General features: G+C 39.7%; 1 protein-coding gene across 2 annotated transcripts in view; it reads left to right on the forward strand.

Annotated features, from left to right (window-relative positions):
- The window catches only part of MYOM1 (myomesin 1), a 127,563-nt gene that overhangs the window by 11,455 nt on the left and 100,074 nt on the right, over positions 1 to 16,034 (forward strand). Inside the window, exons 2-4 of one of the 2 annotated variants that reach the window (XM_089678160.1) lie at positions 1,618 to 1,777; positions 4,430 to 4,561; positions 6,802 to 7,033. In XM_089678160.1, the coding sequence (XP_089534286.1) occupies positions 1,644 to 1,777; positions 4,430 to 4,561; positions 6,802 to 7,033 (498 nt within the window). In that variant the 5' untranslated portion in view covers positions 1,618 to 1,643. The remainder of the gene's footprint in view (positions 1 to 1,617; positions 1,778 to 4,429; positions 4,562 to 6,801; positions 7,034 to 16,034) is intronic. The other variant, XM_089678168.1, reaches the window with a different exon arrangement.

Here is a 16,034-nt window from a genome sequence, read left to right on the forward strand (position 1 = left end):
GTTGAGAAACCCTGCCTTAAAGTAATGCACATTTAGTGTATATCTAAAGGCTCATGTGTAGTATTCTTAAAGTGGAAGTAAACCAAATTTTGTATCTATTACCTATAGGTAATATAGGTAAAAAGGCTTACCTGTAGGTACTGTAAATATCTCTTAAAGGTGCACTATTTAGGAGATATTTACTGTTGAAGAGTCGGTGACGTCACTGCACTGCGCTCTCGATGGACGCCATGCCATCCTTTGAAAGAGCCGTGCTGTGGCTCTTAACTTGTATGGAGAAGATTTTTTTTTGCTCTTTACTACTTCTTTTAACAGGCCCCAGGTACCATGTAATGCAAGAGGCCTGTAATTTAACTTACTTTACCTTACTTTGAGTCAGTTAAATCCTTATTTATTTGTGTCTCACACTCTCCCCCTCTCAGACCCTAAAGTTCACAGTGGGTGAGGGGGCAGTGTTAAAGTCAGTTCTACCAGTTCAGAAAGTAGTGAGCAGGACTAGTTGTGGCCAACTGCTCAATGACAAGTTACAAGCTTGGGAATCAGCAGTGACTATGCTAATAGTTATGCCTTCTGCCTCCCCAACATCTTCACCTTCCACTTTGGGGCAAGCAGCCATAGCAGGATGATGCTGCTTTGAATTCAGTAGCAGTGCAGCAGCGTTGTCCCTCCCTATTACAGGAAACTGCATTTGCTAACAGGATCAACAAGTATACTTTGCAGGGGGATATAGGGAAAACAATAAGTACAGATGCATTTGCAATTAACTGTTACATTTCATATTTTTTGGATGAACGGTCATAGTTCTACTTTAAGAGCATTAGCTCTAATAACAATGTGGAGATCAATACAAAAATGAAGTAGTTAAAGTATAAGTAAAGGTAAAACTTTTTTTTAAGTTTTGGATAGAGTGGAGAGGGACAAGAACACCTGTCAGTTTTTATTGCTGTCTGTGTCCCCGTTAGACAGATTCTCTCTAATTTTGTCCTGTTTACCATTATCATTGAAAGTGAAAGTAAAAGACAATCCCAAATTTTAGGTTGTCCCCAGAAAAGTAATAGAGGCAAAATCTTCTAATTGGGACACTAGTTCTGGTGTCCCCAAGAGATTAATTTGCAGGGATCTCCTCTCACGTCCTGTTTGGCTATGCAACGAGAAGCAAAGGGAAAGCTCCCAAATGGGACACAGATGGCAAAAAATAAACCTTACAGGGGTTATAGTCCTCCCTTACTCTATCCAAAATGAAAAAAGTTTTGCTTATAGTTCTACATTAAAAGATTTTTCTCACTTAAATGGCCACTACGTCTAAAACAAACATAGAAATAAAATAGTTTTCCAAATTTAATTGACCTTAATCTATTTGAAACTAATTACCATTTACTGTGTAACTGTTTCTATTTCTGTCCATTCCTAACATATATCTGTATTTTTAAATCTTTTGATATAAGCTATCATATGTTTTAGTTTTAGTGGCCTTTGAGGTACTAATTACTCATAACAATCACTTTATTTAAGTGCTGTGTCACAGTACTGAAAGCTGGACTAACTTGTATTAAACAAGCCAATTAAACCAACTGTAACCACAAATAATGAAATAAACAGATATATTTTTGAACCCAGTGAAAACAGTGATCAGAGGTGGCAGGATGTCTTTGCCCTTCTACCAAAAACGCCATCAGCATTATGACCGTGGTTACCGCAGCACCGAATTAAAGGGCACCTTAAGCCAGTACCAGCATGAAGAGAAGCACCACTCTGCTGCCCACAGCAGCCATCTTGGGTAATGATATGACCATCTTTGCAGGTTGAATCTGCTAATCATTTCCATTGTATCTGTTTACTAATCCACCTCAATAAACTTACCATATGAATTTCAAACTCTATTGTGTGGTCTAATATATTATGCAATTCTTTTCCCCATCACTTTTCTACATCTGGTATTTGTTCTTTTACAGTATCATGAAAGTCTTTTTGTCAGTGTTTTTTTATTTGCATTTTGACTCAAATAATAATTTTCTCAACATCTATATTAACCATGTTCTCCTATCACTCTAATAACTGTTCTTTTCATCTGTTTTACTTTATTCTTCATGATGTAACTCAACCTTTCTTTCATTTTGTTTGTGTAAGGGTAATTGTAATTGGCTTACCTTTGAGAAGTAAAGCTTCCAAGTTTGAATATCACTTGTAGCGACTGGGCCATTTGGAACACCTAAGTTCTTGTTATTGCCCAGGGAAATTTTCCAATTAGCTGGAAAAGTTCCCTTTGTGCAGTGTTTGATTCTCCCTCTTGTGTGGACACAATGGAGGGGTCCGATGACCATTTTTATGCATTTGTCACATCAGGTGAGACTTCAGCAGGTCAAAGTAGTTCAAAGATGGGCTTCTATCTCTCTTTGTTGCCTGGGAGCTAGGTGCGCATCTCTATGCTCTGTAAAATAAGCTGAGAAAATCAGCTTTATCAGCAGTATTTACTATTGGTCTTGCACAGTTAATGTTAAACAGAATTTTGACTATTTAGTTTTTGTCCTGAGAATAACATGAAGGCTGACTTGTCATTCTGCCAATGCTAGATACCTTAATGTCAAGGGCTGCCTTGTGTGTCATTCTTGCATGGCCCTAAGTAAAGCTATTGGGACATCTTAATAGCAAGACAACTAGCATTTTCAGATGGAATGTAAAGTCTATTTAACACAAATGTTCACAATTATGTACTGCATTGCTATCTATCTATCTATCTATCTATCTATCTATCTATCTATCTATCTGTCTATCTATCTATTCCATATGCTAATTAGAAACAACATTATCAACATAAATAAAAAAAAGTTGTGCAAACATAATGGAGCAAAATGGATACAAAACTTTGTTTAAAACCATGACTGTGTTCCCGTCCTACCTTACAACAACAGAAAGATGATGTTTGGCTTTAAATCTATTTCAGTTTTTATGTTACATAATACTATTTCTACCAGGCTACACAAGGTGTTTTAAGCAGAACATGATTTGCATGATTAGATGCATGATTTGCCACTCTAGAACAGATAAGTGAAATACAATAGTGTGCTCATGTGAGGTTGGTAAAGTGAATTATGATTGGTTGCTGTGGGTTTTTGTACTTTGAGTTACCCTATAGTTGTAAAATAATATTAGATTAGATACAGTCATTTAGCCTATATGCCATATGTTCTAACAGAGGGCATCTAGTATGATTAGAAGATAAATGTATTCATATGCTGGTAGCTCCATCTAATTTACCCTATACTGATGACAAATTTGCAGAGTGCTTACCAAACTGCACACATTTGGACTGATTTACTAAAGTTGTGCGAATATTAAATTAAATTTTTCATTCATGTAAAAAAAAAGCAAAAAATAAGATTTGCTATGTTATAGAGAATATCTAGGTAGCCAGGTGGACAGAGGAAAGGATGCAGCCAGGTGGAGGGGAGGACGGAGCCAGGTGGAAAGAGGAGAGAGTGGATGCAGCCATGTGGAGGGGTGGGCGGAGCCAAGTAGTCAGAGGAGAAAGTGGATGCAGCCAGGTGGAGGGGAGGACAGAGCCAGGTGGACAGAGGAGAGAAGAGGATGCAGCCAGGTGGAGGGGAGGACAGAGCCAGGTGGACAGAGGAGAGAAGGGGATGCAGCCAGGTGGAGGGGAGGACAGAGCCAGGTGGACAGAGGAGAGAAGGGGATGCAGCCAGGTGGAGGGAATTACGGAGCCAGGGGGACAGAGGAGAGAAGGGGATGCAGCTAGGTGGAGGGGAGGATGGAGCCAGGTGGACAGAGGAGAGAAGGGGATGCAGCCATGTGGAGGGGAGGACGGAGCAAGGTAGACAGAGGAAAGAAGAAGATGCAGTCAGGTGGAGGGGAGGATGAAGCCAGGTGGACAGAGGAAAGAAGGGGATACATAAATATAAAATTCAAAGTGTCAAATGAGAACACAGCACAGGGCATTATTCCTGCTTTGGACCAACTACAGTTTCTTTACTAAACATTTGAACATGGGAAACATTTTTGGGGTAGGTGTGGCTTTGATAGCATGAGTACATAACATATGGATTTTGGATGACATTTGGGAGCAGTATAGAAAGTGCTGTCTCTTTTCAATAGACAATTGTCAGGAGCTTGCCATGATAGTTCATTAGGTTTGCTCAAAAAAGTGGTGCAAGAGCAATAATGACATACTGTGCATTAACCCATAGGTACAGTATCTGTCATTTGTTGCATTAAACTAAACTGAGGTCTGACTGAGATCTGATAGTTTGCTGAAATGAAATCTGCTACTGTTTTCATTACACCAGACTGAGTGCTAAAGGCTGCTGGACTTTGCATATGCTTTGACTGCCTTTTATTAACAGGAGTTATCTGCTGTTCTTGTAAATCTTCCCATTCTATGTTGTGTAACAACATTATGTTGCATTTTCTGCAGAATCCAATCATCATACAAGACTACAGAAGATAAGTCACTTAAGATGAGTCCTAGAGCAAAGCGATCTAAGCTCTATGCACCAGATAGAGAGAATGAAGTTACAGACTACATGGTTCCTGTGTTCAGAGGACGGTGTGTATGCTTTATGGTTATTCTTGTGTTCAGTTATTCAATCCCAATGACTTTTACATCACACCTGTTCTGGAAAGTTTCCTTTGACTGTCACCCTATGACACGTACAATGTCAGCAAAGAGAAATTCTACATTCTCTTATTGTCCAACTGAAATGAGGTTATGTTACAGGGCATGTCTTTTTCCAGTAGCTTCAGGAGGCATGGATACCTACATGACACTATAATACTTTATAATGAATAAATTGCTGATTTTCTGGTTTCTGATTATATCAAAAAAGTTATTTCTATTTTGTTTTTTAGAATCTATAAAGAGTAGTGACATTTTTTATAACTAAATTAAGAGATAGCTGTAAAGGGGTAAGAGAAAATAACTAATTAACACAAGAGTAGGGAGGAATAGGATCATAATGAGAAGATGTACAGCAGGTCTTCACAAGTTGTCTGTGGATCTTCATTTGGGAACCTAGACGTTGGACTATATTTGAAATATATCACTACTGAGCCAATGCCCAGGTCATTTCTTATTTTGTCTCTTTACACTGGTAACCTGTGAGCATTAGTGACTAAATTCAGCAAGAAAACTGTAGGGGTAAGTGTGCACAGGGGGTGTTAAGAAGAGTCAGAAGGTAAAGTATAATTCAGGAAACATGAACCCATCTCTCATTTATATTGAATGTTGGTTAGTACAGTTATTTTAAAGCCCTGTATATAGAGCAGAGAGGAAGCTGCCCCCTTTTGTGAATTTTAGCAATAGCTTTTAGTAAAATAATCACTTGGTACAAGGGGTAGAACTTGTCTATAGGGGTGTCATGGCTCAGGTGTGCATGGGTCAGCATGACCTATAAAGGTGGCTCTGTCTAGTGGATACATCTACCTAAGACACTTCACAATTGAAGTGCTTTTATGTTTTCTAATCAAAGAAAATATGAGTGGTTGTCTGAGTTGGGTTTAATTTCATCCCTAAGCTTTGGGCTGCAGCAGATGTAGCTCATCAGTAACCTCCCCAGATGTGGGGTCTTTTAGGCCACATGGGGCGGATCCATCAGTGGATCCGCTTGCTCAGTGGACACAGACATAGCTCTCTGTTCTCTATGGGCGGTCAGATAGAAACAGACCGCCTGTCCCTTTCCACCTGACTGTCATCCGATCCGATCCACTGGATGGAAGGGAAATGGATCCCCATCCGGCTCTTTTTGCTGGATTGGATTGAATGCTGGCGGGTGTAAACGGATACATGTCGGTTTACACCCACCTCTCCATAGAGGAGAATAGAGGTTCCGATCGGGTCCGCCTAAAAAACAGGCAGGCGGACCCGATCAGAATGTCTGTGTGAAAGGTGCCTTAGAGACAAGAAGATTGGAGTGAAGGAACAAAGAAAGAGAAAATGGGTAGTAGGCAGAGTGTGAATCCACAATGGACATGAGCAGTGATTCATACTGTTAGGAATTTTTTTTAATTCCTAAAATTTAAGCTGAAGATAATCAAAGGGTTAGTTCACCTTTACCAAAAACTGCCTATGCAGATAATGGGTGTCTGTAGATAAAAACAAACTGTGCAGCTGTGACCATAGTTGAATAATGCCGTTGCTATAGGTGTAGGCCATTTATGTACTGTACCTCCTGAAGCCTGACTTGAAAACTCCTATGACATTGCTAAGAGAAGCCTGACTTTTATTGTTCACCTTCACCATCTCAGGAGCAAGCTCTCAAATACTAAGCTCTGAGCTACTGCATCAGGAGAAAGCGTATATGAAGGGATTGAATCAGAGAAAGAGCTCAATGTCCTTAGCAACGTTCTAGTTTTTCAGTCAGACTTCATGAGGTACATAACTTATCTGCACAGCTTGTCCCTTACCTGCATAGGCAGTTTTTTTGGTAAGGGTGAACTATGCCTTTAAACATGATAGCATTCATAACAGCGTGAGGACCATTCGGAGTGCAGTTCATAGCTGTGCATAGCTTGGTCCTCCAAACTGCATAATGTTACATTGTCAAAACAATGACAGAAACCCTGCAAGAAACTGTTTTTATGATTTTTCGTTCTTTTTTTTTGCTTTTATCATCATTATTCCCATTATATGGAGCCACATTTTATTCAATGCTTTAAAGTATACAGCAAACATGTTATCAATATAGGACAAATATTGTGTAAGATAACAAGAACTAAGTGTATTAACAAGCCAATAGTAAAAAAGAATTGCCAAAAAATAATACCATACAATGTTTGTATTTAATACAGACACGAGCATGTAAGTGGAATTACAGACACAGAGGAAGAAAGAATCAAAGAGACAGCTGGATATGTCGCTCGAAGGAACCTTTTTGCTGCTGAAGAAGGAATTAGTGTGTCCAAAAAATCTTCCTCTTCTTCTTCTTCATTATTATCATCTGCACATTCTGAGGCCTACCATAAGAAATCCAGAAATGTCTCTATACGTGAAAAAGCAGAACTCCTCTCACTCAAGAAAACGGTAAAAATAATAAGTATACATGTAGCACTGTAAGAAAAATAAAACCAAGTGCCTTGCCTTAACAGGCCTTCAATAGAAATTAAATGAAACCTTAACCTAATCCCAAAATTATGAAACATTGTCATAATACGTGTTAGCTGCCCCCTTAAAGTGTAGATACACTCCAAAATGCTATAAGATACAAAAAGGTCCAGTACACACATATACCAAGAAGTGTTTTCTATCAATAACACAAACAAATATTATAATCAATAAATGAAAGTCCCACACCATATAGTGTGCAAACAAGTCCTCCTGGTGCTTCAGAAAATCACCCCGGCGATTGGAACACACTCTGGCTCTATAGTGCAGAGCAGCGGCGACACATTACAGCTGAGTGTATTAGTGCTCAGATATTGGGCACTGGATCATGTGAGTGCATACTTGTTTTCACATTGCTTTATTTTAATAAAACTAATACACTATGAGATTTATCTCCTTTGGTATATGATGATTCGCTGCTGAGGGATATGGTCATATTGGGATGATATCTGGAAATACAGAGGAGAAACCCACCGGGATTTAAAGCCCTGGGCATTCAAGCACTTTTTACCTTCTTTTAATTAAAGGGTCATGGATGGTCAGTGAGTGCATTAGTAGTAGCACAAGGTGATGGAGCACATAGAGAAATTGCATGAAGATTTTTGTGAAGCACTAGGAGGACTTGTTCGCACAATATATGGTAGGGACTTTCATTTATTGATTATAATATTTGTTTGTGTTATTGATACATAGCATTTTTTAGTATATGTGTGCACCAGACCTTTTTTGTATCTTAATACATGTAGCACTACCCCCTTAGGGGCCACTGAGTTTGATTTGGGTCCCACTTTGCTCTGAATGGCCAGGCAACACGTACAGTATGTTCACACATTTCACACTGGAGTGAAGGAACAGTGCTTGAGCTAGGGGTCTAGGGGTATGTACAAAATGCGGTTAGCAACAGTCTCCTCTTAGAAATTGAGCACTAAAGGCCCTCTGGTGTACCTCCACAAACCCCGGATGATTCCTCCTCTTCACTCAGCTACCTGAGGGTATCCCTGGGAAAGGGGGCCCAAGAGCTGTTAAATTAGAAACAGTCCCAGATGAAAAGCTAGCTGGGTCTTGCAGCCCTCTCCCCTTATTTGGCCCAGGGGGTGTAAGAGTACTTACACTGTCCTCTCCTGTTAGCTTGGTGAGTTGGTGGCTGCCTTCAGGCCTTAAGCTGGTCCGGCTCCTTCCCTGGGAGACTTTGTGGCAGTGGAGATCTTCTTTTCCAGCGACCTGCCTGTAGGTGGGCTCACCCCCCTGGGGCCCCCTCCCCAGGGTCTGCTACATTTGAGGGTTACCTCCTGCCAGGGAATTGGCCATTGTTCCTCAAACATGCAGATCTGGGCCTCCTCCCCTCTTCCACCTCTACTCCAGAAAGCTCTCAGGTTTCTGGAAAGGTGGAAAGGTTCCAGAAGTCCTGATCTGATAGAGCCTTCTCGTTTGTCCTGAGGTGAACTCCTGTCTCACTCACAGACTGACTCATCCCAGGCTGCTACTCAGTCTGTACCTAACAAAAAAAACTATTTAACATACTTGGAGAGAGTTACATCCATATAACACTGATTAAAACCAACCTTAGCCCAGACTTTATTATAGATTTGGTAACCCTTTGGAAGCGCAAATACTTCTGTCACGTTGTTATTGCTGTTCTTCATGCTGTTAGGGAGTTTTAATCTCACTTCCTCTCCCTCTGGCAGCCTGTGACAATAGGACAAGAAATGAGAGACATATTTGTTACCAAGGCTGGATTCACATAGTCATTAGAACCTCATAGAATTTCTGTTCTTTCCCTGATGTACTCATAAAGGAGTTTTTTTGCAAGCTGTGCTCCAATTGGAGAGATTTCTTATCACTTCCTGTCATGGGCATTTATTCCTCATGCACACTGGATGGTTTTACAGCTGCTGTTTTTGACTTTTGATGTTTTTTTCTACAGCCAGTAAACTCCCCAGCATGTTATCCTATGTGATGTGTCCATGCACACATAGACTGTAATCAACGTTTTTTGGCAGGGGCGTTTTTTGGCTGGAAAAAAACCCAGAACTAGTGGGTATCTAATGGACTATTTTTGCTGTAAAATATTCTAATGCTGAAAAACGCGGTAAATCACGGCAAACCAGTGGTTTTTTTGGACTTTGGTAAAAAAAACACTAAAAAAAGTGAAAAAACTCAAACGTGAAAAAAACGCAGCAAAACGCTAATACAAAAACGAAAAAAATGCTTAAAAACTCACGTTTTTAACATGACTTTACACAGCTAATGTTTCCAGTGTTATTAAAATGCCCAGTGTGCATGGAGCCTGGGGGGAAATGTCTCCAAAAGATCACAGACTGATAGAGTTTCCATCCTTACTCCTACCCCCAAAAAAATTTGGACTGGGGCTTTTTATAACATGTTTTGATTAATGTGAAAGCTTAACTGCAACCACTTTTGCTATTTACTTTTAGAGTAGGGAAATATACAGTATTTCAGTTTCTTATGTCTGTGACCCCATTGTAAAGATGTCTTTTCATTTCCTGTCCCTGTCACTCCAAGGGACTGTAATTGTCATCAGGATAGGAAGGCTTTGACATAAAATAGAGTATCTTTTTTTTTCATTTGTGTCCCTGTTGGAGAGATTTCCCATCATTCCTGTTCTAGCAGGAAGGAGAATCCCCCCAACAGTGACATAGACAACAATAAAAACTGACAAGAGGCTCTAACCCTTCCTTGCTCTACCCAAAAGGAAATACATTGTTTTGGCTGGAGTGGGACTAGTTTTGTCAGTAATGCTTAGATGTTGCTACCTTACTTATTAGGTTACATCTTTGAGCAGGAACCACAGCATTCACCTAGAAATGTTAAAACATGGCCAGACTTTTTATATTTTATGCATAAACAATCAAAATGCTTACATGAAGCTGAAACATGATTTCCATTTGGATTTTATTGGCATATCAGATGAAATTTATTCCATTTCCCCTGACATAGCATTAGGGCTGTGACACACTATTGTTCTTATTACTACCAGCAAATTACCAACAGGAGGGGTCAGTAAAGAAACTACTCACATGATCCTATGGCGTTACTCTCACACTGGCCAAATTGCTTCAGAACTTTGCTCATCAGTGACTAAGCCGGGAAAATCAGATGCCTTGCTGGTTCACTAAGGAGCGTCTCCATAGCAGCAGGAGAGCGTTCTTACTACTCTTTTAGCTATCCTCCCACTATTGAGCTGCCACCAGCATCAGGTTTGGTTGAGTGGCATGGCCGTAAAGCTTCTCAATAACTATTTTCAGCATTGTGTTCATTCTTCCATATTTAAGACATCAGATATGTATAGCTTAGGTTTTATGGATTGCAGAGGCCAACACACATTTTGGTGTTTCGATTGTTAAACCTGTCCCTGGGAATATTTGACCCGATGATTCAAGAAAATGGCACCATATTTTCCCTATCAGCTCTAGTTTTTGAGACACAGCATACTGCAAATTCCATATACCACTCTTCACTCTGGTCACCTGTTAAAAATCAGGATATTTTAATGTAGTGTTTTATTTAATCTCCTTGTAGCATGAAAAAAAAACACGTAAAAAAGCAGCCATAACCTCTATGGTGTTCAGTCTGCAAAATGAAACGATATGAGTAGCAATATGCACTTAAATCCTATACAATCATACCTGTAGTACAGGTAATAACTTACACTTTATCCAGTGTTTCAGATGTAAAATGACAGTACACAAACACTCTCAATATATCTGCTAACTTGTACCCAAAAACACAAACTAGGTAAAAGAAGAACAAGCTGAGTAGTTCAGCAAGACCTTTTCAAAAACTGACTAAACAATTATATAATTTGACCATATCCAAGAAACTAGAGCTGATACAATATAGCCAATGCAATTTTCTGAATCAGCACCCCAAACAACCCCAAGAACAGGTCTAAAATGCAAAGCACCAAAAAAAAGAAAGATTTTTTTTGTTGGGCTGTGTTATGGGTGGGTAGAAAACTAGACATAAACATATCAGTATGTCTCAAGATTTGCTAAATTGATGGGCAGGTCAAACTTTTATGTAAAATGCTGGAATTAAAAATAACACTTTCAGAGACCTGGCCAGGGAATTGGCCATTGTTCCTCAAACATGCAGATCTGGGCCTCCTCCCCTCTTCCACCTCTACTCCAGAAAGCTCTCAGGTTTCTGGAAAGGTGGAAAGGTTCCAGAAGTCCTGATCTGATAGAGCCTTCTCGTTTGTCCTGAGGTGAACTCCTGTCTCACTCACAGACTGACTCATCCCAGGCTGCTACTCAGTCTGTACCTAACAAAAAAAACTATTTAACATACTTGGAGAGAGTTACATCCATATAACACTGATTAAAACCAACCTTAGCCCAGACTTTATTATAGATTTGGTAACCCTTTGGAAGCGCAAATACTTCTGTCACGTTGTTATTGCTGTTCTTCATGCTGTTAGGGAGTTTTAATCTCACTTCCTCTCCCTCTGGCAGCCTGTGACAATAGGACAAGAAATGAGAGACATATTTGTTACCAAGGCTGGATTCACATAGTCATTAGAACCTCATAGAATTTCTGTTCTTTCCCTGATGTACTCATAAAGGAGTTTTTTTGCAAGCTGTGCTCCAATTGGAGAGATTTCTTATCACTTCCTGTCATGGGCATTTATTCCTCATGCACACTGGATGGTTTTACAGCTGCTGTTTTTGACTTTTGATGTTTTTTTCTACAGCCAGTAAACTCCCCAGCATGTTATCCTATGTGATGTGTCCATGCACACATAGACTGTAATCAACGTTTTTTGGCAGGGGCGTTTTTTGGCTGGAAAAAAACCCAGAACTAGTGGGTATCTAATGGACTATTTTTGCTGTAAAATATTCTAATGCTGAAAAACGCGGTAAATCACGGCAAACCAGTGGTTTTTTTGGACTTTGGTAAAAAAAACACTAAAAAAAGTGAAAAAACTCAAACGTGAAAAAAACGCAGCAAAACGCTAATACAAAAACGAAAAAAATGCTTAAAAACTCACGTTTTTAACATGACTTTACACAGCTAATGTTTCCAGTGTTATTAAAATGCCCAGTGTGCATGGAGCCTGGGGGGAAATGTCTCCAAAAGATCACAGACTGATAGAGTTTCCATCCTTACTCCTACCCCCAAAAAAATTTGGACTGGGGCTTTTTATAACATGTTTTGATTAATGTGAAAGCTTAACTGCAACCACTTTTGCTATTTACTTTTAGAGTAGGGAAATATACAGTATTTCAGTTTCTTATGTCTGTGACCCCATTGTAAAGATGTCTTTTCATTTCCTGTCCCTGTCACTCCAAGGGACTGTAATTGTCATCAGGATAGGAAGGCTTTGACATAAAATAGAGTATCTTTTTTTTTCATTTGTGTCCCTGTTGGAGAGATTTCCCATCATTCCTGTTCTAGCAGGAAGGAGAATCCCCCCAACAGTGACATAGACAACAATAAAAACTGACAAGAGGCTCTAACCCTTCCTTGCTCTACCCAAAAGGAAATACATTGTTTTGGCTGGAGTGGGACTAGTTTTGTCAGTAATGCTTAGATGTTGCTACCTTACTTATTAGGTTACATCTTTGAGCAGGAACCACAGCATTCACCTAGAAATGTTAAAACATGGCCAGACTTTTTATATTTTATGCATAAACAATCAAAATGCTTACATGAAGCTGAAACATGATTTCCATTTGGATTTTATTGGCATATCAGATGAAATTTATTCCATTTCCCCTGACATAGCATTAGGGCTGTGACACACTATTGTTCTTATTACTACCAGCAAATTACCAACAGGAGGGGTCAGTAAAGAAACTACTCACATGATCCTATGGCGTTACTCTCACACTGGCCAAATTGCTTCAGAACTTTGCTCATCAGTGACTAAGCCGGGAAAATCAGATGCCTTGCTGGTTCACTAAGGAGCGTCTCCATAGCAGCAGGAGAGCGTTCTTACTACTCTTTTAGCTATCCTCCCACTATTGAGCTGCCACCAGCATCAGGTTTGGTTGAGTGGCATGGCCGTAAAGCTTCTCAATAACTATTTTCAGCATTGTGTTCATTCTTCCATATTTAAGACATCAGATATGTATAGCTTAGGTTTTATGGATTGCAGAGGCCAACACACATTTTGGTGTTTCGATTGTTAAACCTGTCCCTGGGAATATTTGACCCGATGATTCAAGAAAATGGCACCATATTTTCCCTATCAGCTCTAGTTTTTGAGACACAGCATACTGCAAATTCCATATACCACTCTTCACTCTGGTCACCTGTTAAAAATCAGGATATTTTAATGTAGTGTTTTATTTAATCTCCTTGTAGCATGAAAAAAAAACACGTAAAAAAGCAGCCATAACCTCTATGGTGTTCAGTCTGCAAAATGAAACGATATGAGTAGCAATATGCACTTAAATCCTATACAATCATACCTGTAGTACAGGTAATAACTTACACTTTATCCAGTGTTTCAGATGTAAAATGACAGTACACAAACACTCTCAATATATCTGCTAACTTGTACCCAAAAACACAAACTAGGTAAAAGAAGAACAAGCTGAGTAGTTCAGCAAGACCTTTTCAAAAACTGACTAAACAATTATATAATTTGACCATATCCAAGAAACTAGAGCTGATACAATATAGCCAATGCAATTTTCTGAATCAGCACCCCAAACAACCCCAAGAACAGGTCTAAAATGCAAAGCACCAAAAAAAAGAAAGATTTTTTTTGTTGGGCTGTGTTATGGGTGGGTAGAAAACTAGACATAAACATATCAGTATGTCTCAAGATTTGCTAAATTGATGGGCAGGTCAAACTTTTATGTAAAATGCTGGAATTAAAAATAACACTTTCAGAGACCTGGCCAAAAAAGGACATAATTCTAAATAGCAAAATCCATACCAGGGGCGGACTGACCATTTGGAAACTCGGGCACCGCCCGAGGGTCCGGGGTCAGTAGGGGGCCCCATGAGATGCCCCTGGTACCTTTTTCATAGGCTTTTTTGAGTTTGGGCAAGGACACAGGGGCCCCATGATCCCTTATTGCCCTGGGGCCTCATGAGTTGTCAGTCCGCCCCTGATCCAAACTTAATTTTGTCATCATCATACTGAAAAAAAAATGTATGTTTGTGAACGTTGGTACTTTTAATTATATGTTGTCAACATAAATACTGTAGGTCTTATAACAGTTCAAGCAATGGTACCAACATGTCAAACCACTGCTAACAGCTCTGCACTTTGGGGGAGATTTACTAGAACTGAAGCATGCAAAATCTGATGCAGTGCATTAAAGCCAATCAGCTTCCAGGTTTTACTGTCAAAGCCTAATTGAACAAGAAACTAGAAGCTGATTGGCTACTATGCACAGCTGCACCAGATTCTGAGTGCACCAGTTTTAGCAAATCTCCCCCATTGGGTCCTGTGCTGTGGATGCTGCAATCCTCTTTATTTCTACTAGAGGTCCCATAAAATAGATTTTTACTTTTCACAAATAGGAGGAGGCAGAGATGAGTGTGCTAATTGTCTATATTCAATTCCAAAATTTTTTGCGCATGAGGGTGGAGGCCTCGTGCCAGTACTTGTGCATGTGCATAACAGAGCGATCTATGCGGCCTTGCTGCCCTCAACTGGCTGGAGAATTCCAAAAAGCAACTGCAAAGAAACAAGTGAAAAGAGGGTGCACTGGCCTAGTGCATTATCCCAAAGGTGTTTATTTCAAATGAAATAAAAACATATATACTTACAAACCAAAGTTAGGATTCAGCGATATGAAAATTGATTGTCCACAATCATAATGGTGGTTAGGACCCTGATGGATGTGTACGCCATGTAGACGCCTTTTGGGAATCCATGCTGGCTTACATGTTTCAAGGGCAAGTCCTTATCCTCAGAGTCAAAAGGATAGGATCCATTTGATGCATGTTAAATATCCCACTGTCATGAGAACCATATTGAGAACCATGAGAACCATCCTAATGTCATGAGAACCATAGACTCCTCCTCGTCCCAGGTGGTGGACAACCGCAGTAAAATCACATAAGGGAATCACATGTGATTCGGCTGCATTTGCCCAACCCCTGAGGCAAGGAGGAGTCTATGGTTCTCATGACATGGTCAGTAGCATATTTAAGATCAATCAAATCCATCCTATCCCTTTGACTCTGAGGAAGAGGGCTTGCTCTTGAGACGCATAAGCCAGCGTGGATTCCCGGACAGTGTCTACTTGGTGTACACATCCATCCAGGTCCTACCCACCATTGTAATTTTGGACAATCAATTTTCATATTGCTGAATCCTAACTTTGGTTTGTGAGTATATATTTTTTTATTTCATTTGTAATAAACTCCCTTGGGAAAATGCACTAAGCCAGTGCGCCCTCTTTGCTCTTGTTTCTTTTCAAACTAAGGGAATTTGCCAGGATATGACCTATATCTTACACCTCAGTGAGCATTTCACACTTGCTCAAGTAAATCAGACAGACCTCTGTGAAATATGAGAGTGCTAAGCCAGCTAAAAATGAGGAGCAGAGTTCTCTTAGGCACCATTTAAATGAAGTATGAAAATGATAAAAGTATATATGTAGATACAGGAAGTGTTGCTGTAAATACTGCAAAGACAGCAGATAGTAATAAACTGCAATGCTGGTTTGAAAGTGTTACTTCATTTACTTCTTGTGTGAAATTCTGTTATCTGCAAGCTATCTTTGGAAACATTACAGTGTTACATAGCACAGCTGTTGGGCTGTTCCAGGCTACGGTCTCCAAGTATGTTTCCTCTTAGACATTTATGCGAGTGATTAATAAATCTGTAAAGAGAAGCCAAACAGCTGTGGTTAATGCAATTGTCTTGCAGATAAATTCAGATTCAGAATACTTTAATTATCTCATAGGGATTAATGCACTAAACTACACA

This window comes from Staurois parvus, unplaced genomic scaffold (assembly GCF_062004578.1).
Source record: "Staurois parvus isolate SC_StPar_1 unplaced genomic scaffold, SC_StPar_1.0 ptg000015l, whole genome shotgun sequence".
Taxonomy (NCBI): Eukaryota; Metazoa; Chordata; class Amphibia; order Anura; family Ranidae; genus Staurois; species Staurois parvus.